The 25,990-nt window shown below is 40.3% G+C and overlaps 2 protein-coding genes across 2 annotated transcripts; both read right to left on the bottom strand.

Moving 5' to 3' along the window:
• Positions 1-434: 434 nt before the first annotated feature.
• On the bottom strand, positions 435-15,521 carry tmprss2 (transmembrane serine protease 2). Its single transcript, XM_083763113.1, has 14 exons — positions 15,405-15,521; positions 14,987-15,039; positions 13,157-13,349; positions 12,342-12,434; positions 11,941-12,057; positions 11,453-11,582; positions 10,783-10,899; positions 9,602-9,642; positions 9,037-9,205; positions 8,156-8,322; positions 7,961-8,056; positions 3,463-3,605; positions 3,120-3,272; positions 435-625 (listed from the first exon to the last, which is right to left on the bottom strand). Exons 2-14 carry the CDS (start codon positions 14,999-15,001, stop codon positions 617-619), a joined length of 1,443 nt encoding a protein of 480 aa, XP_083619239.1. The 5' UTR covers positions 15,002-15,039; positions 15,405-15,521; the 3' UTR covers positions 435-616.
• Positions 15,522-17,079: 1,558 nt separating this feature from the next.
• On the bottom strand, positions 17,080-25,665 carry acat1 (acetyl-CoA acetyltransferase 1). Its single transcript, XM_083788536.1, has 12 exons — positions 25,531-25,665; positions 24,908-24,955; positions 24,593-24,710; positions 24,339-24,434; positions 23,446-23,546; positions 22,530-22,673; positions 21,779-21,929; positions 20,946-21,041; positions 20,312-20,425; positions 19,652-19,716; positions 18,594-18,751; positions 17,080-17,464 (listed from the first exon to the last, which is right to left on the bottom strand). The coding sequence occupies exons 1-12, from the start codon at positions 25,579-25,581 to the stop codon at positions 17,344-17,346; spliced, it is 1,263 nt and encodes a 420-aa protein (XP_083644662.1). The 5' UTR covers positions 25,582-25,665; the 3' UTR covers positions 17,080-17,343.
• Positions 25,666-25,990: the final 325 nt, after the last annotated feature.

Genomic DNA, 25,990 nt, shown 5'->3' with positions numbered 1-25,990 from the left:
TAAAAGTATCTATTCTAAAACATTTTAATAATTTCTCATCTTTACTCCATAAGATAGGGAGGGCTGAGCCCCCCTCGCCACACTACTACCCTTGCCCATTGATACAAGCCATACCAGTTCAGCTGATAAATTGTAATGAGCATTTGACTTGTACCCATATGGACGCATGGGTTCAGATCAGATTGGGGTGACAGTAACACAAACCACAAAACTCAGATGGAAACAGCTAAATGAATTTACTTTTTGTTTTGGCCTAGTAATTCACCATACACTAGGCTAGCCTATTTATTAGATATCAATGCACAGTACAACCCCAATTAGATTACTTCTGCTGACAAGATCAGCAAGGAATGCTATTGTTCTGCTGGCATAAAAATAAAGCAGTTTTATAAAAAGTCACACTATTCCATTTAAATAGTAATCACAAACTGTACATATAAAAGTAAATATACAAATAAATGAAACAATGAAAAATCCAACATTAGACCAATTGGGGTTTTCCCCCATACTAATCAATTTGGGTGTAGGGTCATTATATGAAAAGGGGGAGGTGAAACTGGGGTTGGGAAACATGTCATTTGATCATCAACATGGCTTCTCTTCAGTGACTTCTTCATCAATAATTCTGTTAGGATAAAAAACAACATCAGTCTTAGTAGACATCTTATGTGCTGTTATATTGTCTTGCTAATCAGTTATTTCATCATGCAAAGTGTTTTTGATTTGCTGGTCTACCTCTGAATCTCAAAAGACATGTTTTTTGGATACAAGCCACAAATCAACACAATACAACAAGACAAACTACAGGAGGCCAAACATCCCTGATGAATGTGTCACAGTTCCATCATCTGACCACAAAAGTGTTAGAACGCCATGTGTCTCTAGTATCGGACTTAGGTGAGACTTATATTCTTTTGTGCTCAACATTCATGGAATATGACTCGTAAATCGTTGCTCGGGGCAATGTATACAAGATACAGAAAAGCCACAGAGGAGGAGAACTCTCCAAGTCTCCTTGGAAGAAGAGCCATGGCCACTAATGGTGAATGAAGTAGAATAATCTAAGACAGAAAAGAATCTTAAGACAGTAAAGTTGGGTTGTCTCATGTAGGTCCCCAGAAATCTGAATATCCCAACATACTATAATAGACCAACAATAACAGTAAACTACACACTCAGCTGAAACTGTTACAGTACACCAATGAATCACAGTCACAACAAAAGTATACCAATCGCAGCAAACTACTACTGTATATAGCCGGGGAGCCACAAGGCCCAAAATTGGACAGGACCTGATGTCATGCTGTATTTCTTATTTGTGTTTTTTCTATTCACTTGGTCATTAAGGTCCACTGAATGAGAGGCCTGCTCTGCCGGGAACATCGCGAAAAAAAGTTATGCCCATTTTTGTATACCACACCATATTGTAGACAACCAATATACGGCAACATTTCATCATGCTTTAAAGGACCTATAACATAAAATTCAACTTTTTCAATTTCTTTTGTGTTTTTGGGGCTCCCATGTGTGTTTTCTATCCCCACAAATAACCAATTTTGAACAATCAGGCTTTCATATCATATGGGTGTTTTAATGGAAATTGCTCTCAGGAACAGCTCGACAGATTTTAGCCTCATCGTGATGTCATCAATGTCACCCTACTTTGTATAATTCCTCCTCTTCTTCAGTCAGTTCCAAATTTGCATTTCCACTTTGTTTACAATGTCCACAATTGTTGATTTTCCAAGCTGGCATGGAATGGAAACAAGCCTGGTTTTATCTAGCATCAGTATTATAATGACTCAAATATTAAATGATCTGCATATCAGCACCCCCACCACCTCAGGACATTGTGGTACTGCAGCTAAAACTGCTTTCAAAGTCCAGAAAGAAATGACAAGGCCTGGTTATATCAGAGTGGTGATTGAGGCTCAAATCATTCGAAATAACTTTGAGGGACATAGACCATATGATTATTAAATATTAAAAGCAGTTTTAAAATGCATGTTATTTGCGCTTTAAGTAGAATGTGACAATTGTGACATGTCAAACTAGGGGGTTTTCATGATTCTGAATCCATTCCAAGCATTCGTTTTGCATGAAAAACACTCCTTGGCCTAAATTCAGCCATAGCCACAAAATGTGCTGACCTCATCACTTTTGTGCTGACCTCATCACATTTCTGATGACGGCTATGGCCGTTTTTAGGCCAAGGAGTGTTTTTCATGCAAAACAAATGCTTGGAATGGATTCAGAATCATGAAAACCCCCTAGTTTGACATGTCACAATTGTCACATGCTACTTAAAGCATGATGAAATTTGGGAAATGTCTTATATTGGTTATATGGTGTGGTATACAAAAATGGCCATAACCTTTTTCGCAATGTTCCCGGCAGAGCAGGCCTCTCATTCTGTGGACCTTAATGACCAAGTGAATAGAGAAAAACACAAATAAAAAGTACAGCATGACATCACAGGTTAATCCTTAACCATGTTACAGCAATCACAGCTAAAATACTTTAGCATTCCGCTAATGTGGTGTAGTGTATGTTTTGAATTGTTTTCAATGGGAGTGCTGCGTATTTGCACTATGCTGGAAATGCCAGCAGCGTGATATGGCTTAAGTGTTCAAGTCTAGCATTTCTATCTCTTGAAATATATTCTCTGGTTTTTTCACCTGGGAAAAAAACACTTTGGTGACCTCACAGCCATAGTACTTTAATAGTTATCTTTATCTGCCCCAAAGCAAAAGCACCCTGGCATGATTATTGCCTTGAAGCATGTGATAATCTTGGGCGGATCAGTTATGTGCAAAAACTCAAATGTTTCAAATGACAAAATGCTCAGCAAAGGCACACTTACTATACTCTTTACTGTCTTTGGAAATGCACTTGATAAAAAAAAGTTTCATAATTAATTGAAAGAGAGTCTATTCTAGTATTGGATAAGAATCCAATACTAGAATAGTACAAAATGGTTAAGTACAGACTGGTTAAGTACAGACTGGTTAAGGCTACCTGTGTTGCTTGCAAGCACATTTTGTTTGGTAACATTACAATAACATCTCAAATTAAATGATGTAGGCCTACATTAGCTTTGGTCACTCTTCCGTAAATACCTTCATTTGTTCATATATCCAGTCAATGAAATAGGAGACATTTCCATAGATCCCAGGCCTATTCTTCCATGCACATCCTATACCCCAGCTTGTGTCCCCTACCAGCCACCATACTTGTCCCTCCTTGGCAACCAGGGGTCCTCCACTGTCACCCTGCAGTAATCAAGAGCAATTTACTGTCAGGTTAGTGATGCAGGGTTACGCTATAATATGTATGTGCTGATCTCCTAAAACCTCCAAAAACATATTTTCAAGCAAATAACACCAGACTCTTTGTCTGTGCCATCTGTGTGCAATGTCTAAGTTATTAGTTAGCATTATGTATGGGGGGAGAGAGACTGACCTGACATGAGTCCACTCCTCCTTCCAGTTTGCCAGCACATATCATGGTTTCGGTTACTTTTCCATCCAACACCTCCTCTCTGTTGCATGTGTCTCTGCTGTAAATAGTAACCTCGGCCTGCATTAGTGTGTCAGGGGAAGATCCTGAAGGCAAAATTTGAAATTGTACTTAATGCTTAACTACACTCCTCCATTCACTTGTAAATTGTTAAAAACGTATTTATTTCGTCAGCACTTTATTATATGATATATTTTTACTTGATTTATTTGCATCTCAATGTTTTACCTTCTGTTGTTTGTTTCATGCCCTTGTTTTAACATGATTTTACCTTGTTGTACAGCACTTTGTAACATTTTTCGAAAGGTGCTCTATAAATAAAATGTACTTACTTACTTGTACATTTTAAAAACTCCACTGCCATTCATAACAAATGAAATGTATCAATGGAGTGTAAAATCTGCCTCAACTTCGAGCATCGGTTTTGGAGTACACTCACGTCGGCATGAAGTGATCCCAAACTGCTGATCCTTCCTTAATTTCGTTCCGAGCATTAATAAATGTGACGGCTGAAATCAATCTGGCACACCCTATGAAATCAAGCCTCGCCCTCGTTTTTGCGACATGAACAACTGCAATACGACCAAACGTATGGAAACCATGGTAACATTTAGGAACAAGTAAAAATGTTCCCCCCGCTTGCCTTGCTGACCGCCTCATCCCCCCTCTCACTCACACACACACGCACAGACTCCTTCAAAACCGCTCTCAAAGGGCACCTACGGATGGCTGCAATTCGAAACTGGCCTCTGTAAAATCTGAATCCCCCCCACCCCCCCCCCCCCCCCATTTTCCCTCACTGTATATTGTATCTTTTCCCTTTTCTGCTTCCCATATGATGAATTTCTGTTCTGTTCTTTAGCTACATAGAAATGTCTATTTGTATGTCTCTAAATGTTTGTATGTCTTTAAATGTTTTGATGAATTGAACAATGTGGACCCTGTTGTAAACAAGTGTAATGCTTAATTGGGTCGTCCACTCACAGTTGACAGTCTTTGTATTGAGTTTGTGCTTAAAATGTACTGTAAATTCTACAAACTGTTAATAAATATTTCAATCAATCAATCAATCAATCACCTGCATGAATTAAATAATAGCTGTAGGCCTACCCTACACGTTGTCTGTTTCCCTCTCGCCTCGTTTGTCTGGCTGTCATGCACGCACGCACGCACCAAGGCTACATGAAACATCACAGTTGCATCGCCATGAATGGAATACGTTTGTAGGCTACTATATAAATTCTACCCATTCGTGTGCAGTGCACGTTAAAGCAGTCATGAAGCCTAGGTAGGCGAAGACGATCCCAGTGAAACGGCTCACTGCTGTGAGGGCTGTGGGTGAGTGACGTTAATGAGAGATAACCTAAGGCAGTCATAAATAATCAACGTTTATGGAGTGATTGATGAATGAATCATAAACATATGGATGAAGGCTGGTGTGTGCTGGTGTCGCTGTTTAAACGGTGCCCGCCGCGGTCCCGTCCCACAAGCGCTCGGCCTATCTGACCCAGATGAGCAGATCTGCCTTTTATCTGAATGACTGTTAAAGGTATATTCAGTGATTTCACTTAATTCAAATATCACTTATTTTTTTGTTTTGTTGTGATAATCCTCCCTACTATAGAGTGTGCTGGCCATATAAGGAGTTCCTCCCTGTCCCCAGTTAACCCCTGGGGGTCAAAAAACCTTAGGTTTCGTTTTTGACTCTCTATCCTGATTGGACGAAAGGCTGGGTCCCACAGCCAAAAACGAAACCTAAGGTTTTTTGAGTGAAATCACTGAATATACCTTTAAAGCATTTATTTAAAGGACAACTTTAGTTTTTTTGCTCGAATGCCCCCGCCCCCTGTCAAAACCAGCTAAAATCCCATAAAACGAAAGAAAGCAGCAAATGAAAAAGAATTAACACTCATCTTACATTTACTTTCTCTAATAACCTAAAACATGAACCTCGGTTGAAAAAACGAAAGTTGTCCTTTAAATGGGTGAATGATTAAGCCCCTTACACCTATAGGCCTATAGCCTACAATTGCAAATAGGCAAAATATATGCCTAAATATTATTTTAATTTATATAGGCTGCGCTCCCGAATCATCTCACAAGTGCGCTCGCATATATATGTCTAACAAGGCCAGTAAAGCACTGTTTATTTATTTGTACATTGTAAACCTCTCTTTTTACATGTACACACATACAGTTTTATATTAACATTTTAGGAGTGAATACATATGTTTAGATGCCTGTGACAGCCTGTCAGCTGGTCAGTCAACGCTGCTCCGCTTTTCTACAACAGAAAAACAGGTGAGGACAAAGCCTACAACAGCTCCCGACCTGACGTGATATTTGGCCGGGCACACGTTCAAGTTCAAGGTCATGCAGGGATAATAAATGCCGAAAATGATGGTGGTTCCGGTGGGCGTACGGCACGTTGATAAATGAGGGCATATACTGTAACTTCCTCCTGGGGGATTCCAAAGCCAGTGTGGAGATGTAATCCCTCCATCTGATCCTTGGTCTGCCTGGGGGTCTAGTGGGACATGCATCAAGGACCTCCATAGGGAGACGCTCGAGAGCCATCCTAACCAGATGCCTGAACCACCTAAGCTGGCTCCTTTCCAAGCGAAGAAGCGGCGACTCTACTTCGAGTCTCTCTTGCGTGACTGAACTTGTCACCCTATCTCTAAGGGAGATTCCCACCTCCCATCTGAAAGAACTCATTTTTGGAGCTTGCATCTACAACCTTATTCTTTCGGTCATGACTCATGACCTACACTTCATGACCATAGGTGAGAGTAGGAACAAAGATTGCTCGGTAGACAGAGAGTTTTGCCTTCTGACTCAGCTCTCTTTTAGTCACAACAGTGCGGTACAGCGAGTGCAATACCGCCCCTGATTGATTGATTGATTGAAATATTTATTAACAGTTGCAGAATTACAGTACATTTCAAGCACAAACTCAATACAAAGACTGTTAACTGTGAGTGGACGACCCAATTAAGCATTACACTTGTTTACAACAGGGTCCACATTGTTCAATTCATCAAAACATTTAGAGACATACAAATAGACATTTCTATGTAGCTAAAGAACAGAACAGGAATTCATCATATAGGAAGCAAAAAGGAAAAAGATACATATACAGTGAGGGGAAATGGGGGGGGGGGGATTCAGATTTTACAGAGGCCAGTTTCGAATTGCAGACATCCGTAGGTGCCCTTTGAGAGCGGTTTTGAAGGAGTCAAGGGATTCACATGTCTTAATGACTGTTGGTAGGGCGTTCCACATTTTGGTGGCATAGGAGCGAAAATAATTTAGTCCCTTGTTTGTGCCGAATCTGGGTTGTACATGGTTTGTTGCACTCCCTCTGGTGTTGTGGGTGTGGACTTCGTTTACATTAAGCAAGTATTTAGACAGGTACATGGGTATCTTGGTGGTGTATCGAATCTTGTGGACCAGACCCATTGCAAGATGCTGTACTCTGTCGTCGACCCTAAGCCATCCCAGCCTGCCGCTCCGATTCTCCGGCTGATCGTCCGTCCTCCCCTCACTCGTGACCCAGAGATACTTAAACAGCTTCACCTGGGGGGGTAATGTCTCATTCCCTACTTGGACTGCACAATCCGTTACCTGCTGAGAACCATGGCCACAGATTTGGAGATGGAGATCCTCATCCAGAACAGCAGCCGTACCCAGACAGCAGAGAGCGACTCAGAGCAGCAGAGCTCTAGGACTCAGAGCAGCAGTCGTACTCAGACAGACAGCAGAGAGCTCTAGGACTCAGAGCAGCAGTCGTACTCAGACAGATAGCAAAGAGCTCTAGGACTCAGAGCAGCAGTCGTACCCAGACAGATAGCAGAGAGCTCTAGGACTCAGAGCAGCAGTCGTACTCAGACAGATAGCAGAGAGCTCTAGGACTCAGAGCAGCAGTCGTACTCAGACAGACAGCAGAGAGCTCTAGGACTCAGAGCAGCAGTCGTACCCAGACAGACAGCAGAGAGCTCTAGGACTCGGAGCAGCAGTCGTACTCAGACAGACAGCAGAGAGCTCTAGGACTCAGAGCAGCAGTCGTACCCAGACAGACAGCAGAGAGCTCTAGGACTCAGAGCAGCAGTCGTACCCAGACAGATAGCAGAGAGCTCTAGGACTCAGAGCAGCAGTCATACTCAGACAGACAGCAGAGAGCTCTAGGACTCGGAGCAGCAGTCGTACCCAGACTGAGAGCTCTATAGGGACTCAGAGCAGCAGTCGTACTCAGACAGACAGCAGAGAGCTTTAGAACTCAGAGCAACAAGCTTATAGCTGCTGGTCTGTTACGTTAATGTTTTTTGTTTGTTTGTTTGTGATATAGTTAGAGGCCTTGAATAAGCTCTTTAGGTTTTCCTGCGTCCTCCTAGTTATTTTCAAGTATTTTGTATTGTACATCCAGCCTATGCTGCCTCACCTTGTGATCTTAAGGCTCCCCATCCAGTGATCCAGGCTTGGCGCTCAGGGGAGAAGTTAACACCAACATTGGGAAGACATACAGGCCTCACTTCTCCTAAAGCAGAAATATCAAGATGGAAGTTGTACAGAAATATACAGGTTGCATGGACTACAAAATAGTTGTAATTCATGTATGTGTTGGAAAATCACTTACGTGAAAATGTGAGGGGTGTACTGAGACTCAGCAGAGCAATGTCATTGTCACTGGTTTCTGGGTCATATCCTTTATGATTGATGATTCTTTCAACTCTATTGCTGCTAATCATTGCAGCCAAGCTCACATGGCCAGAATGCACCGTCCACAACGCAGGCTTGGAGTACCTAAGGTGGAAATGAGAAACAGGTGACATCAACTATGATAAAAAAAAAAACCAAAAAACATGGATGGATAGATGGATGGATAGATGGATAGATGGATGGATAGATACTATATATAATCTTGCTATACTCCTAACATCTGTCTTTCTGTGATTATGTCTGTCTATCTTCATCCATTTTTCTCCTCAGTGGGTTGCCTAATTGATCTAAACTTGTACATGAGCATTGGCTATTGGCAAACAAAAAGAGTATGAAAGCCAATTGTTTTTACTTTTTCCAAATATAAGCCGTGTGCCTTGCAAGGCATTGGATCCCCAACTGCTCCAGTGGAGCTGCTCAGTGGCCAACAGTATAACACTGGTTGTACTGGTCAGCTCCCAGCTTTTATTCTGTGTCTATGTGCAGGGCTTTGCTGAAAATAAGCACTTGGCCTCGGCTACTACCATGGGTAAAAAAAAGAAGAAGAAGAAGGAAAAAGGAGATAGCTCAGTCGTGCAGTTATAAATGACTTTGATTTGAACACACAGCAATGAGCCGAGGCTGGCCTGCACGTGACGTGGACTGGTATATAAACTTTGTGCACCAGTCCTGAGTCCAATGTGTAGGTGTATGGTCAATAATGCAGGGTCTGTGGCCTAAACCCTAAAGCATAATCAAACTGTAGGTCCTTGGAATTTAAAAAGGTTGAGAATCAGTGGTCTAAAAGAATAGACTCACGTTTGGAAGCAGTGAGCAGCAGACAAAATCCAGTATGGGCTGATAATGGAGCCTCCGCATACGTGCTGACCATTAATCTGTAGACTGACCTGCCATGGCCAGGCCCCCCTCACTGCCTGTGTGCCCCCCACAATACGAGTCCTGGGGCCTGCATCACTCACACCACATTCTGAGGAAGGGATTTAAAAACAATTCCACATTTAGGCAACAAGTTCATTCACAATTAAGCACTTAAATGTTTATTTTAGGTTTATTTTACTTAAACCTTAAAATAAACATTTAAGTGCTAGTATTAAACCAGGACACCATGCAAACATCAAATGACCCATCCAAAGATGCCATGCAATTCTAAACCATACACTTGGAATCTGTAATCAAACAAACATATATTTATATGAATAGTATACTGTAGCATTTGTAATAAGCAAACTAATGGCCCGGAATCCAATAGGCAGAACCCAGATTATTACCAATGAAATGTTCACTTAACTTATTTTACTGGTCTTTTCCAATTTTCACAATTTCACACAATTACACATAAGCTTAAAATTAAATAACAGCTTACCAATACAGCGCAGGCTGACAGCAGGGACTGTGCAACTTTGACTGCAAAGGGGAGTGACACACAAATTAGTTTTATGTAAAGCTACAGTACAATCTGTTCATGTACTACCCTAGCTGCAAACAACTTGCTATCTGCATCACAAATTAGTTTTATGTAAAGCTACAGTACAATCTGTTCATGTACTACCCTAGCTGCAAACAACTTGCTATCTGCATCAACAACCACCAGTGACATTCATGAAACAGAAAAGTTCTTCTATATCTGAAGAACCAAGGCCTGGCCCAGGCCTTCATTTTGAGGCCCTTTGAGAACTCTACCGTTGGGTTCTGTATGAACGGCAGCTCGAGTGTGACAAACAGTGCATGTGTGAGTATTGAGTACCAGGACACTATTAATAATAGACAATTTGAAAATATGAAAATAAAATATCCGCATTAGAATGAAGACAACTAGCTCCATTCAAACTACATTTTACTGTGGGAGGAGTGGGGAAAATGGAAAACAGGGGGCATCTATGAAACAATTCAAGGCCAACATGCAGCACAGTATTATAGGCTTGATTCAGGGTGTGTTTTGGTGTGGATTTCTCCTTTAAGAACCGTCCAAGAACAGGATGATATTTTTATTGAGTATTAGAAAAATATAATTTTGTTCTAAATATCCATAGGCTGACAAACATAGCTATTGTTCTGGACACTTAATTGTCATATTGTGGAAATGTCCATAGACATTATTTTCCTAGAAATACCACCATACAAGTTTTGTTTTGTTTTTTTCAGCCACGGTTCATGTTTTAGGTTAAGTAAAAGATGAGTGTTAATTGTTTTTCATTGCTGCTTTCTTTCGTTTTAGCTATTATACATAATATACAAAGAAGTGGCTAAATATGTATTTTTCCTTTTTTTTTCCTGCTTTTTTTTTAACAAAATGTTATAGCGATGTCTTTATTATTATTTACTATAGTCCTACTAGACCCCAGGAACTTGTATCTGGCCACAAAATATCACAGGATCTTTCTCTAATAACAACCTGAAACAAGAAAACAAAAAACAAACTGTAGTTGGTTGACTAGAGTCTCTCAGGGCTCTATAGTTTTCTGATTTTACTCTACATAACATTAAATATCTTCGCTATGTTCTGCAAAGGGAAATATGGGGCTTTGTGATCTGGTGCATACGTACCTGTGTGTTAGCAGTGACTGGATATATTTTACAGGTGTATATCCAGACTTCACTTTCATGTAGCCTCCATGCGCCATGGATCCTGCACTGATCTTAGTAGAAGAGACATAGTCCCCACTGTAGAATATACAAAGCAACAACATCTCTGTGTTAATTTTACTTGACTGACTGTACAAATGGAACCAAATGGGCCTATATTTCACTGAGAAAGTGAGAATTAATTTTTGGCTAAAACTAAAAGCCTCAACTGATGAAAGCTGAATTCAACTGAGTTAATCTGTTTGTCAAGCTCAAAATCAATTTGACACCAAGGTTAGTGACCACTGGATTAAAAAATGGCTGCAGGGGGCTCAGATCCAGAGAGGTGTCACACGCAGTGCTGGGTCTGAACCCCTTGACACCTTTGGACGTTTAAAGCCATACATAAACTTGTATGTCCTTCAGACAGTGCAGCAGTGTATACTGTCACACAAAAGTACAAAAACTATCCGATCTACAAGAGTTTGAGGCTATTTTTGCTCATCAAAGTGATTAATCTGTCTGTGGGTTTTACAAACATTGAACCAGACTTTTTTTTAAACATTTCCTGAAAAGTAGTAGTTGTGGATATGTAAGGTTTCCACCCAACAGCACTGGTAAGAATACATGACCAAGTGGAGCGGTACTGCACCTCTTGTATCCGATCTGTTCACACGTAGCTTTTCCATATTCGTCATTCCAGTCTTCTGCACACACCGGCCTCCATGTTTGGCCTTCTGGAGAGTAGCTCTGCAGGAGGAAGTTTGTCCCATGGAGGCGAACTAGATAGCAGAGAAGCTGGCGTTAGGATTACTAGTTGTGTCAGTGTCACCACTATTCACGCACTTCCAAAAGGAATTAAGGACATTAGACATGCAGTAGGGCAGTGGTTCTAAAAGTGGGGTCCTTGAGGGTGTTCCATGGTTTCCCCAGTTAAATGATTGAGGAACCAAATTACTCTCACTGAGGATTTACAGTGTATATATACCTGCCAGAGATAAAAAAAGATTGTAAGTGTTCAAAATATATTGAAATCTGTAAATAGCCTAAGATATGTTTAAAGTGTACGCTGTTAAACCTCAAATGCATTGACCAAACATGTGGTGTGGTGTAAGAGAGTGCATGCGTGTTTGTGCTTACAACACTGGGATTCATCTTGTCCCTTTGAACAATCCTTGACCCCGTCACACCACTGGGAGGCGCTGAGGCACGCCCCACCATCACCACATGTCTTCCCCAGCAGACACTGGTAATACACTGCGCACGCGCACGCGCGCGCACACACACACACACACACACACACACACACACACACACACACACACACACACACACACACACACACACACACACACATGAATTATCAATAATAGTGAAAATAGAAGGTCTACAGTTGCATCATGATGCATTGTAATGTTGTAGATCTGCTATTTTCACTATATTTGCAATAAGGCTCTAGTGATTTATAATGTGTCCTTCCTAGAAATGTAGCGGAGTCAAAAGTACAGTATCATTTCAATGGAACATGAACAATAACTTACAGAAGTACCACAGCAAAGCTCCCGTCACTGCCAGGACAGATAAGACTGACAGTACAGCACACAGTATCCAACTACACTGGATTCTCTTCGATTCTGAGTGATGGTACAGACAAAACACAGGAAAACACTTTTTTTTGTTAATTAATACTTTTTCTTAGCTTCTTGATTCAAGGTTTAACAATATTCATTACAGTAAGAATCAGTTGTAGGTATTAGGATTCAACTAATATTGCAGTCCACTGGAGTCCTGCAAGTAAAAACAATACATTTTAAATAGTTGTGGTGGTTAGGTACTATGGAAACATGCAAACTCTTTACATTTACATAATTCTGAAAGGTACAAAAACAGTCTTGCAACATACTGTGAAATAATAATCAATACATGTACATACATAATAATCAGCAAAATTCATCACTGTCGGGAGGAAACTACCTAACTAAATTTTGTAAGTTTTCACAAATGAATGCTATTAATTGAACACCCTTTACCTCTGTGTGTTGGTTAAAAAGATATTGGACCATGAATGAAAAGTATTAAAAAGCGCTTCGGACAAACTCTTAAACCTCAAAACCTCTTAACCCCATTGGACCCTCAAACTGGTTAATTGATTTGTTGATATTTAAAACTTAAAACCGCCCAAGACACATTTTCACATCAATTTCATCACACCATACATCATGTCCTCCTAATAAAGCACACTTCAAACCGCAATATTAGCAAACACCGCACCCAGATAATTACACATTACATACCGTACATAAACACATGACGTAAGAACGAGGTGTACAAACTAATTGAATATGGAGTACTGTACCTTTCCTCTGGGTTGTCGGGTTCTCTGCTTGTGCAGGGGTCACAGGATGGTGTGTGTTAATGACACTGGGGGTGTATCGGGGTACACCATCTGAGGCGTGGTCTGGCGGGAGAGGGGGATACACCGGGGCATAAGGAGGTGGTCTTTCATCCCCATATTGAAACGCTCGGTTTACATAGTCGGGACCTGCTGTCTGGGGGAAATCAGAAGGAAATTAACTAATTAAGATGATTCACGGTTCTCAATAACAGTGCTTCAACCTTTTCAGGCATTTGAACTGGGGTGGGGAGTCTAGGAACGCCCACCACGACAAGCTTGTGGCATTTGAGTTGCAGTTGAGGCATAAATATTGTGAAAATAGCAGATCTACAACCCCTACGACACCTTGCAATGCTGAAGTGGTGAGCTTGTAGATCGACCATATTCACAATTTTTTCCCCTTTCTTATGTTATTTGACAATTTGGCCCCCCTGGGGATCCCGACCCACATGTTGAGAACCGCTGCTCTATAATCCAACAAAGACACATTTAATAAAGGAAAAACAATTTGGGTCTTTAAGTAAAAATCCTAATGTTGATATTGGATTGATCAAGTCGGTAAGACAAAAATAATAACATAACATGTTTTAACCACTGAAACACTATACATAAATACTGAGTAAACCAATATTTAGTTGATCGATATCGGCTCTGAATTCACCATTTGTCAGCCTTCTGATTGTTTGGTTCCTGACTGACTAACCAGCGGGCTCTTTCTGTCTTGGTTCCACCTTTTTTATGTTGAATTAAAAACAAACATTTTACATTTTGGTGCCCAGCCACCATGCTGCACCTGTGATGTTCCTTTTTACTGACACCAAGTTTAAAATAAGAATTGAATTCACAGAATATCAATACGAAGAAACTGAAAAACACGATATTTCAATGGTAGTGGATGGAGAGAAAGGATTTTTGTCCAACCACGAAACGGCAACCAATGGGTGCGAAAAGGGGCACAACCAGGGACGGGACTTGACAAAGGGTGAATTAGTCTGCTCTTTTCTCGAGCGTTTCCCTAGGTAGGTCCTCGATGCACTTCCCACTGGGAGGAGACCCCAGGACAGACCAAGGCGCAGATGGAGGGATTACATCGACTCACTGGCCTTGGAACGCCTCGGGAAGCCCCCGGGACCCGACTACGGATAGGCGGTTGAAGATGGATGGATGGATATAGTATAGATTTTCCCCCCACACATTCATATAGTATGGAGTGTCAAATAGAATCTAATATTCATTAGTAGGTAAGACCGTATAGTAGTCTAAATGTTCTTCTGAATACTATACAGTCAAGACTCCATGGCATGCAACTGTCAAGGAATCAGGATGGTGAGGCAAACAGAGTTGGAGACACTTTATAATATAAAGGTTTAGACGAACTCAGCTTGGTGGTCAAGTAGTTCAGTTATGAAAGCAGGGATCGGAACATAGCCCTACACAGAGATAAGAGGGAGCTTGAGTCATAGGACCAGGCAGTACTCAAAATAATAAATACCTGGCCTGTTCCATGACGTCATGACTATAATATTCAGAAGGCCAGAATATATAAAACCAAGGATGATCAACATGAAAGACAGACTAATGCATCATATCTGACAATTAAAAGGCTGAGAAGAAAATCACTGGTCTGTAGCAAACATTTTTGTGGACTTGTGTCCTGTTGTATGCAACTCTGATGAAGACCTCACTGTCTGGTGTCTGCTGAAGTGTCATTGATTCATATCTTGAAATATTTTGCATATTGTGATGCAGTGGCATTTGCATGTGCCCTGCAAACACATACACTACATTTACCTGATCATTGTTCATACTGATGCCGCTTACAGTGGTCCAGGAAGTTGCCAAACCTGTTAAAGGATAAAGGTCAACAAGCAATGAGGTGGCAAGATATATTGTTATATCAATTCATGAAACTCAAATGGAAATGTGAATATTTCATACCGGTATATGCATATTTAGTTACATATTTTGTCAAGTCAAGTAGTTTTGTCAAATAAATGCAGATGAATGAAAGGCTTTCTCTGGGTTCAGTGTACAGTACACAATAACACAGTGACAACACCAATTTAGGTTTAAATAGAAAGCACACTAGACATACCCTATTATGAAAATGAACTGATCAAATTTCCCCAAATGGTTCATCCATTAACTGCGTATGGTGATTTTACACACCATTATTTGTTTATTTTATTCCAGAATTTGTCTGACTTACCTTGAAACTCCAAAGTTCTGTTAACAGTCCGATTCGGTCTATTCGTTGTACTCTCCTCTCCTCTCCTCTCACTCTCTGAATCAGGACATTCCTCCGCTATGCCAGGTAATGAACAGCCATGGCCACACCTTTCCCTGTGTGTGCTTAAGCTAGTGTGCTGCAGGCCAGTTGATGTGTGGGGATACTTGAAATGACATAAACAAACAGTAAGCATTCTCTGATCTCGGTCAAACTGATACTAGAGAAAGACAAATGTGTTCTTCCTAACCAGGCCTTGTGATTAAGTGAATAATGTGAAAGCAATGCGTACACGTTCACAGCAGTCCCTTAGTGTCCAACCAACAAGACCACATATTGTTTCCTCATTAGCCAAACATGGGTTACTAAGTACTGTAGGTCAAGTAATATGGCCCTGGCCTTAACGTATTACTGTTTATCTATCCAACATTGAAATCCTATCCAATAAGATGAAATGGTTTACCTAAAAAGTTCCAGAATACTGAAATCAAGCAAAAATAAAACAAAGATTTCAACAAATGCAATTTTACTTGATTTAAAAGTGTCATTTATAATAAAAGAGTAAACGTCATTTGAGGAACTTCATTTGTTCCATAACTGACAACAGACACTAAACAATGGCCATTGAAAACTACTTGTCTAAGTTGAAACACAATTGTCACATTTTCACCTGCGGTTTCTTGAATGAACAGGGTCAACACAGGATGCGGTAAGTGGTAACATAAAACATGTTTGACAATCTAGTTGGTTATTAAAGCAGCCTCCCACTACACCACTCATGCCATTTAAAGACCTTAGAATGTGAGCCAGAGCGTCATCATTCAACAAGAAGAGGTCCATAAATGGACACTATTAACGACCTCTTTCCATGGCAAAATAAGCACAAATTTAGTGTAGTAACCCTAGCTAGTAACATAAATATATTAACCATTTTGATGCCAATGCCTCTACAAATAAAGAATCAAAAGATTATAGAGGCGAGAAAGCAGATTTGACTTACTCTGTGTAGGATTTTCAGTCTTCACATGCCCCAAGTGTTTAATCAGTAACTGGGTATTGTCTCCATCAGGTACTTGCAAACTAGCATAAATTGCGAGTTTGTGAAAATGACTTTACACAAACTGCAATGGCCTCAGGACTTTGAGACTTAGTCAATATTTAACATGGCATATGACTGTTAGGTGCTAGGAAAAGGAAATACTTAAAAAATAGCTACATGGAAACATATTTTGAGTGTTAAGTCAACTGTACACATATCTGACTGTCAGTAAGCCGTCATTACTTTTTATGTACATGGTGATGACCATGTACAGTAGAGTATGTGGATTGGTTGGATATTTCGGAAACAATTTCATCTGTCACTTTGTTTTAGGGCATTGAAAAATACCTACTGTACAATAGCAAAACCGATAACTGTATAATTAACCAATAACCAGCAGGAATTAGAGCAATGCATTAACATTGTGTGTATATTAATGACAAAAGAAAATTCACTTGTATAGAAGGAAGTTGCACCATCTAGTGGCCAAGTACAGTTTCAGCTTGTTCATTATTTTACCAGATATTTACCAACCAGTAAAAAGGAAACAATGTAATCAGCAACTATTCTACAACAATAAAACTACTAAAGAAACTACAGATAGACTAGCAAACACCATTCAATTTCATAGAAACAATTTATTCAATATGTCAAGTTCAAAAGTAAATACTGTATCAATCTTCAAACAAAGGAGTGTCTTTAACATGGGAGTGTTCATTAATTTATAGGGAGTTTGTCAAGTAAGGCAGGTGGTATTTAAGTTAAAACAGATGTATTATACAGGGCAAAAGGAGTCTACTGATATGTTAACAATACTTACAGTACATCCAACAGACAGACATATAGTTTGTCAAACTATATTATGTAACAGGGAGAATGTTTCTACAACTTCTGGATGATGATGGAAGAAGCCCCTCCACCGCCATTGCAGATACTGGCCAGCCCATATTGGCCTGACTTTAGGTTGTGCACCATATGACCTACGATCCTTGCGCCGGACATCCTGAGGAAAAACAAACCATCAATTAACTAAACCCCTTTCAACCTGGCATTCCTATTTTTAGGCAAATGTTCATGTTCAATTCATTTATAATTTCACTCCAAAAATACCTGATCTACAACCTCACAAATGCATCACAATGTGACGCATTGTGAGCTTGTAGATTGGCCATTTCCATCGCATGACACTTGCATCATATTTGTGATGACAGCTATGGCTGTTTTTAGCTGAGTGTTTTTAGAATGAGTGTTTTTCGTGCAACTAATGCTTGCAATGGATTCAGAATCATGAAAACCCCCTAGTTTGACCCGTCCCATGCTACTTAAAGCATGATGAAAATTTGAAAATGCTGCCTTACATTGGATGTTAACACCCCGAGCAGCAAGGACGGAGTTCTCCGTTCAATCAATTAGTAACGCCCAGCGCTCAGGACGGAGATTAATAAAAGGACAAAGATTTATTGATATAAAAAACGATCGCATCACTCCACAGGCTCCACAGCGTCTGTTGCTCAACATTCGATGTCATTTCCGGTTGGGACGTCATCGAAAATGTTCCCCCCCATTTTAGCCGATGAGACGGAAAATCTTAAAAACGTGAATAACTCTTGATCTAAATCATTCCGTCCAATTCTAAGCAAAGATTATGTGCCCATGGCGGTCCCATCGCTAGTCGCATTAGAATTAAATCATACCTCCCGTTGTTGTCGATCGCCTCGGGAGTGTTTTGGCTACATCAAGCTACATCGGGGATAGCGGCTGGTGCGTCGCTAAATGTGCTTCGCTGCTATAAATCGCTGGGCACTCTGATTTAATGGATTAAATAACCCCGGACGTTTGTGTTAATGGTACCACATCGTATTATGCCAATTATGAAAATTGCCCAACATATGCATTAGCACGGCAGTTTAAATGCTGCGGACCCATACTCAACATTTCTAACATAAAACTTTAGGGTACTCAAAATGTCCGGGTTCACAATGGGGCTCTATGGACTGGCAAGTAGACTATTCTCCCTCCCATCCCTCCCTCCCTACCTCCACTCTCTATTTTAATATTTGTGTCCAATCAAATCTGTGATACATTTACCAATATTCCAGATTTCCACAGATCCTTCCCAGGCAGGTGCTTACCCAATAGGATGTCCCAATGACACAGCACCCCCGTTGACGTTGACCTTGCTGGGGTCAATGTCCAGCATTTTCATGTTTGCCAGAACAACTACGCTAAAAGCTTCATTGATCTCCCACATGGCGATGTCCTCCTTCTTCAAGCCCCCTGCCGCCAGGACCTAGCAGACAGCAGAGAGAGTTTGTGTTTTCAATTTCCAACATTTGTGCAGTCATGGACATCTTCAAATGTGGGACAGCAGGTATACTTGCTGGGCATGCGCTGATTATTACGATCACCCCCCCCCCCCCCCCCGGCTTCCCTCCCCCGAACACGGGCCAATTGTGTTCATGTAGACTCGACAAATCCGGAAATTGCGCCACCCGAGCTCCCCCATGTGAGTATTTTTCACTTTTTGATCACCGTCAATGATCTCAAAACAGGGGCAGCGAAACCTGCTGAGCAATGCTGCCTCTCCCGTGCTGGCAATGTCCATTTCTGGAGCATATACACTTTTATTTAGTGTTTTTTTGCAAAACACTTATTTATTTAGTGCTTGAGAACATACTAGAGTGCACATGTGGACTATTTTTGTCAACTTTTTGCCGATAACAAAATGTCCAGACATTTTTCAAATTTCCATACTCTTCCAACTATAGAAAACAGTAACTCATATTTCCATACCTGTCCAGGCACCCTGTATGACTCTGATGCAGTCGGATTACACGGGGGAAAAACCATGGTCATAACCATGTAATCACTATAATGCAATGCTACACTTACAAACCTCACCTGGAGCGACAGGACCTTCTCTGTGGCTCCCTCTGGAATGCACTCCCCAAACATATATCAGAGATGTCCTCTCCCTCGCTAGCTTCAAAACCGCACTGAAAACTCAAACTCGCTAGTTTGGACTAGCCTTGTTCTCTCCCCTGGCCCCCTCACATGTAAAGCGTGTACTTATGAAAAGCGCTATATAAATCCCAGGTATTATTATGGATCATGCTAACTGCCATGCGTTGTCAACCCCCTGCTCCCCCAAAGACCGATTCGGATAGGAAAAAAACCTGCTTTCGCTCACCTTTGGTACAGCGAATGCTGGAGCGATGGGAAAATCAATGGGTGCAACTGCAGCATCAGCAAATGCTAGAAGTAAAAAAATAAACAGCTGCATTATTATTATCTGCAGGGGTCCGCTATAACTGCCTCCGTGTCCGTTTCAGCACAGTAGTTTAGGTAGGAACCAAAATTCTCAAGGCGGAACTATTGTTCCGAGTTGTTCGTTTCCGACATATTTGCGGTTGCCATTATGTTTTTGATAAATATGTATATTTTATATATTGCAATATGGACTATATTATTTACGTTTTTTTTCTCTTCTTTTTTTCCCTCCCCTTTATTGATTTTTGCCCCTTATTGATTGAGACTGCTAAGCCAGCCTCCCGGGTCAGATTATTATTATTTTTTAATGAGTATAATAATTAGTAGTAATAGTTAGTGTTGAATTGTGTGAACAGCCCTTTACAGAGAATAAGGGCGATACAAATGCATTTTACTTGAGCTGATGTATACCGACATGGTAACAGCTGTTAAAACCTTTTTTTTGCTGCAGTACAGATGAAACACACGAATGCCAAAGCTACTGCTATAGAGCAATATCAATGTTCATGAGTAACATTACCACAGACCTATTGTTTTTCCAAAACAAAATGTGTGGTACATCTGAACAAATGCAACTTACAAACAACCCTGGCCAGTGGAGTTACATTCAGCCTCTTGGCAGCGTCGGCAGTCATTAAAACAAGAGCTGCAGCCCCATCGTTTAGTGTGCTGGCATTGGCTGCTGTCACTGTGCCTTCAAAACCAACAGAGAAAAACTTCAAAATGAAATGTATATATACAAAATGTAAGGTACGGTATTTCAATACTGTAGCAAATAATTAAAGTATCATCCTTTCCAATATGCTTTAAACATTGAAAATAGCTCTACAATGATAACCTTTAAGTAGATATTTTCTTTTTCTACATGAATTGTGCAATATAGCTCTATCTATAACTTATCTCCATATTGGGCTAACGTTGAATGTTGATCACATAATTGTAGTTAGTTTAAAGTAAACAAACAAAACATGGCAGTCCATGGCTATATTTCATAATAGTATTAAAGCCCTGGATGTGACTTTGCATGATTTCCACAAATGACATTACTACCACATAACATGTTTGCCAAAAATAGCCGATCTACAAGCTCCCAACGCATCTCATTGCAACACATTGTAAGCTTGAAGATCAGCAAATGTCGTCCCTAGAACAGGGGTAGGTTTCAAGTGGTTACCTTTCCACCTTCACTAATAATTAGTCTGTTCCATACTCACCATTTTCCTTTTGGAACACTGCCCTCAGCTTGGGGACTTTGCTGAAGTCAACACGCCTCCATTCCTCATCCTCTGATACCACAACATCAGGCTTGCCTACAGAAACAAGTAATTATTATTAATTACACAGCTTGATTGAATGCTTGATTCTGATTCAATCACGATATTCAGCAGTCTGTTATTTCTCAATAGCAGACTGCTACAATAAAGAACAGACCATTGCTATGGATCAGGGGTTTTCAACAGGTGGTCCATGAAGGTATTGCATGTGGTGGAAATGTGCCCATATAATCAGGTCTGCTCAGTGCTCACTCATACGTAAAATACACCGCTAAAATCCAAAAACACGTCCAGTGTGCAGGGACCTTAACCGTGGGATAGAGAATAGATCTGTTGTTTGTTATCAACCTTTTTTTCGAGCTCTTGACTACTTGTATATTTCAGTTAAATAATGCCTGGGCTTGATATAATTTGTTGCACATAGTATTGTGCAACAAATTAAATTGAGCACTTAACAGTCATTATTTAAGTTAACTTTTTCTCCCACACACCACGCTTATTTGACAGACTTATGAAATATTATACAACATATTTTAATAGGGCAGAGGCAAGGAAGCAACCAGGTGCTCAGGAGGTGTGCAGGTATACAAAATTGTAAAAAGGTTCTAGTTGAGAAATAAACCCCTTCAGGGTGAGTAGACCAATCTGCTCTGGTTTATTACACAAGAATGACCGAGTTCAGTATCCCTTACTCATATATCACCTATTGAACCCAAGGCAGGAAACTTGTTCTCCATACTGTACCTCTCTGAGGGATGTTCTCCATACTGTACCTCTCTGAGGGATGCTAACTGGAACAATCTCTTTAGCCAAAACACCAGACTCATATGCTGCTTTGCTGCGTGTGTAGGAGCCAATAGCATAGGCATCCTGCTCTTCCCTGGTGATCTGGCTATTCTTGGCTGTGTTCTCTGCACAGTTACCCTGGTAATGACAATCAAGCATATGGTACAGAGACACATTAAGGGATATATAGATAACATTTCGGGGGGAACACAGAAAAGATGTTAAATCAAAGTATTGCTTTTCCCCCAAAATATATTTTGATTATGAAATCATTTGACGGAATGAATAGTATCATGTGGTATATGTTTCGGCGGTGATCACTCCACACTGTTAGTGTGTGTTATTTTATCTGGGGCAATTTTCAACCAGACAGAAGTCAGTACTCTTGTTCTCTTAATGATTGGAAAATCAGTGGCATGGCCGTCTTACCCAATTTTGGGCGGGAACCCCTTTTGGTGTCAGCATTATGTTATGCTTTAGCTATTGAAAAATAGCAGATCTACAAGCTCATAGCTTGTAGGTCTGCTATTTTTGAAAAATCAAAGAACGACTGACATAGAAACATAGCTTTTTCAGAAAACTGTCAGGATGTAGAAGACATTTTTAGAATCTGATCTCAGGTAAAAATGGGTTAAACAGAGTCAGACACAGCTTTGCCTGTAACACGCAAAAATGTCTCTCTTCCACGTCACCCCATCATCAACCCAATGAAATAAGAAAAGAAAATGTCACTATTACCATGTGAAATTTGTTGTAGACATCAGTGAGGCCATCTTTAACAATGAGATCTTCCACTTTCACTCCTCCGTAAAATGGAGTTTCTCTGTCCATCACATAAGGTACATTGGACATACTCTCCATGCCTCCTGCCACCATTACATCCTAAAAGAACACATAAAAACACAGCACTGAAACACACACCATTTCTGTTCCAGGAAATAACAAGCATGTTGATAAGGTGTCCTAATAATCAGGATAACATCTGCCAAATCTTGGACTTTGGTCACAGAAATTGCGTTCGCTGATAAAGACCTTTGATATCACATTACAACATTTAAATGTTAACCTGTACATGAATATCTAGCCTGTGACAGAACTGAGATTAATTCTAAAATGTGGTGATAGAGATGCATCATCTGTGAATTTCAATAATCAGGTTGTGCACATAATCTTTAAGCCAGGAGGACCCAGAAATATGAATCCATATTTATCACAATACAAACCCGATGTAGTATTTGGTGCTGCAGTCTGCACTTTGGAAACAAAAAGTCGACTTGACTTAAGTTGAGATGGTCCGTTCAAGTACTACTACCATATGTTACTCATAATGAGTTGACAATTAATTGTTTAACTGTTAACAGAAACGTTTTAAACACAGAAATTACTCAATTACATAATGTTATATTATGTATTGGGTGAATATCTAATCTCCTGCGCTGCCCAAGTTTGGGTCCCGACCTGCACAACTGTACTAGATTATTACAGTATGAAATGAGCATAAGGAATTGGTTATGGAGCCACCTGTTGTTATAGAATAATAACATTATGTAACTGACCAACATTATAATGCAAGAACCCCACCCTCCCTTTGAGAGTCAGTTCTGGTTTTGTCTTCAAAGCCAGTAGGAGAACTATAGTGTAATGGCTATTTCACCTGGTGTCCACACATTAGACTCTGAGCAGCCAACATTATAGACTTCATTCCAGAGGCACAGACTTTGTTGATGGTTGTTGCTGGAGTGCCAAGAGTCAAACCTGTAAACAGGGAGGCAGGTTGTCTTTTCAAAATAAATAATGGCAATCAGGTGTTTTAAGTTTGTGCAGGTGTTGAGGGATCACTATAATTTTAAATTATCTGTTTGTGAATAAACCTACTCAACTTTGCCCCAATATTTCTGACATGTCCTCACTTTGCTTTTTAACAACACCCAACGTGTCAGTATAAATAGATAACTCAGTGTTTGCTTGAGTGGCTGTGTAATTCATCAATCATAATGCCAGCCTTATCATAAGACCTTTGACTATAGACTATGGAGATGTTATGTTACTTGTAATGTGTTGTGACAATAAAGTCTGAACTGAACTGAACTGAACTGAACTGAACTATTGCATCCACTTCTAATATCTAGTATATTCATTGTAGTTGCCTTATGATGTTTTTTTTCTTCTTCTTCTTCTCCATTACTGTCTGATTTTAATGATTAGTTCAAATATAATTAATTATAATAGTCAATGTCTGTTACCAATTCACATTGAAATGTGATCTCGTGTCCAGCAGGACACGAGATCACAAATATAGGGGAAGTCAGCTGGCTCAACTAGGCTTCAAGACTTGTCTCGCTAAGGTAACCTTGGCATTGTTATACAGGCATGCGGGGAGAGGCCTTCAGATAATGAGTTCACTAGGGTAGAGGAGATCCTCCTTTTTGTATACGTTAAGAAATTTATATTTCTCAGGAGATTACAAATATCTAATTTGTTCCCCATGTGATACAGTATTGAATCTATTGATGATGTGGACAAAAAAGTAATCAACTGTGTATATACCTGCCCCAAGTAAGGCTTGTCTTGTGGGAGCTTGTCCTTCTCCTGCCTGCAGCACATTGCCCATGTAGACCTCCTTCACCTCCTCAACAGGGAACCCTAAATGCAAGAAATGTGACATCAAGTCAAATTAGTCAATGACAAATGGATCTTTACCAAAATACACCATGCATTTTGTGTGGTGACATAACTCAGTCCAGGGTGCTGTGTTTTGTGTTTAAGGAATAAAGGTTCAATGGCCACATCTAGTTTCATACCTGCTTTGTCAATGGCTCCCTTGATGGCGATGGAGCCCAGTTTGGTAGCTGGAACTGATGATAAGCTCCCTCTGAAGGACCCCATGGGAGTGCGCACTGCACTGACAATGACCACTTCCTGAGATCATATATTACAGTTAATATAATTTAGCAGAGCTTATTTATTGTGTATATACACATTACCTCATATGTTACATTATAACTTCATATTAAAGACATAAAACATAATATATAACCACTTAAACTAGATTTTTTGATTATTGGCCTGAAATAATCACATTTTTTTATTGTTATTTGTTTTTAAAGTGTACTCACATTTAGAGAAGGGCGAGATGTATAATTCCTTGACAGGTACTTGTGAACCTGGAGTGACAGGAAAAACGTTACGCACCGCCATTCAGAACCACCGGTAAACTGTAGCATCTGTTTGAAGGTATTTTTGCCAGTCTAAAGTTCAGCTCTTTTCATCTCTAAAGATCAAGGTATTTCTATAATTTTACAAAAGATGGTATTACTTACAGTTACACGTGCCCCTACCCTACTGTCAATAACCTTGAGCCTTTCTAACTAAAAAACGTTCGGTAAAGACACGTGCATAAGTTCAACGGACCAGAGCTAAGTTAAACCCACTGCAAAAAATATAAACAAAAGCTGAAGGATCTAACACTTTGTTCAAGGACGCTACCCCTCTGCCAACAATGTGTTAAGTTGGCCTTGTGTTTACAACGTGCATGTCTATGTCTGTCTGTAGCTCCGTTTGGAACCTCTATGTATGTCTACGCTGAGCTAAAGCGTAGATATAGAGGTTCCGTACGGAGTAACAGAGCTAGTCTGTCTGTGAGTGTGGCTAGTAGCGCACTAGCATGTTTGCGACATCGAAGATAAAACAAATATAGGTTTTTATGCAGACGTGCCGAGGTCACCGCCCTACTACTCACCAGCCGCATGCAACTTCGAGAACGCATGGTTAAAAGTCCACTCGATGACATAATGTTATGTTGCACTAAAACAGCAGACTGATTCACACACAGACAGAATGGACAGATAACCCCTCTTCACCTTCAGCCTTACAGCGGGGGGAGGGGCAACTTCATCAGCCAATCGCATGTGTGGGTGCGTGTGCTCGACGTCATCAGAAACTCATGCATTTTGGTTATTGTAGTCTAACGCAGGTGCCACCGGTAGCCCACAACAAATGCCATCAATTCAGAAGTTGTATGTATTCCCATAATTACTGAGGAGAACAGCCTTATTGTTATTTCATAACAGTGCTTCATGAGTCCTGACTTCTGCAAGAGCAATAGGCCTACATGTAATGTGTAGACTATGCAATGAGCATATGAGGGATGTTATTGGCAATAGCCAGATAATAATATACAGTATTTTATTTTTATTTTA

Source organism: Protomyctophum parallelum (assembly GCF_964188405.1).
Source record: "Protomyctophum parallelum genome assembly, chromosome: 1".
In the NCBI taxonomy this organism is placed as follows: Eukaryota; Metazoa; Chordata; class Actinopteri; order Myctophiformes; family Myctophidae; genus Protomyctophum; species Protomyctophum parallelum.
Note: the sequence above shows the minus strand (reverse complement) of the source record. Positions and strands in the feature narration are given on the sequence as shown.

Excerpts from the sequence above, each read along its gene's own strand:
- tmprss2 (XM_083763113.1), bottom strand. Across the intron at positions 12,058-12,341 it reads AGCTTTGCTGTGGTACTTCT|TGTATTACCAGTGTCTGCTG; the intron begins GTAAGTTATTGT and ends GCGCGTGCGCAG. Across the intron at positions 9,643-10,782 it reads CAGTCACTGCTAACACACAG|TCAAAGTTGCACAGTCCCTG; the intron begins GTACGTATGCAC and ends TCCCCTTTGCAG.
- acat1 (XM_083788536.1), bottom strand. The coding sequence starts at position 25,581 with ATGTCATCGAGTGGACTTTTAACCATGCGTTCTCGAAGTTGCATGCGG. Across the intron at positions 24,435-24,592 it reads GGGAGCCATTGACAAAGCAG|GGTTCCCTGTTGAGGAGGTG; the intron begins GTATGAAACTAG and ends TCTTGCATTTAG. Across the intron at positions 20,426-20,945 it reads AGTGTTCCAAAAGGAAAATG|GCACAGTGACAGCAGCCAAT; the intron begins GTGAGTATGGAA and ends TTGGTTTTGAAG.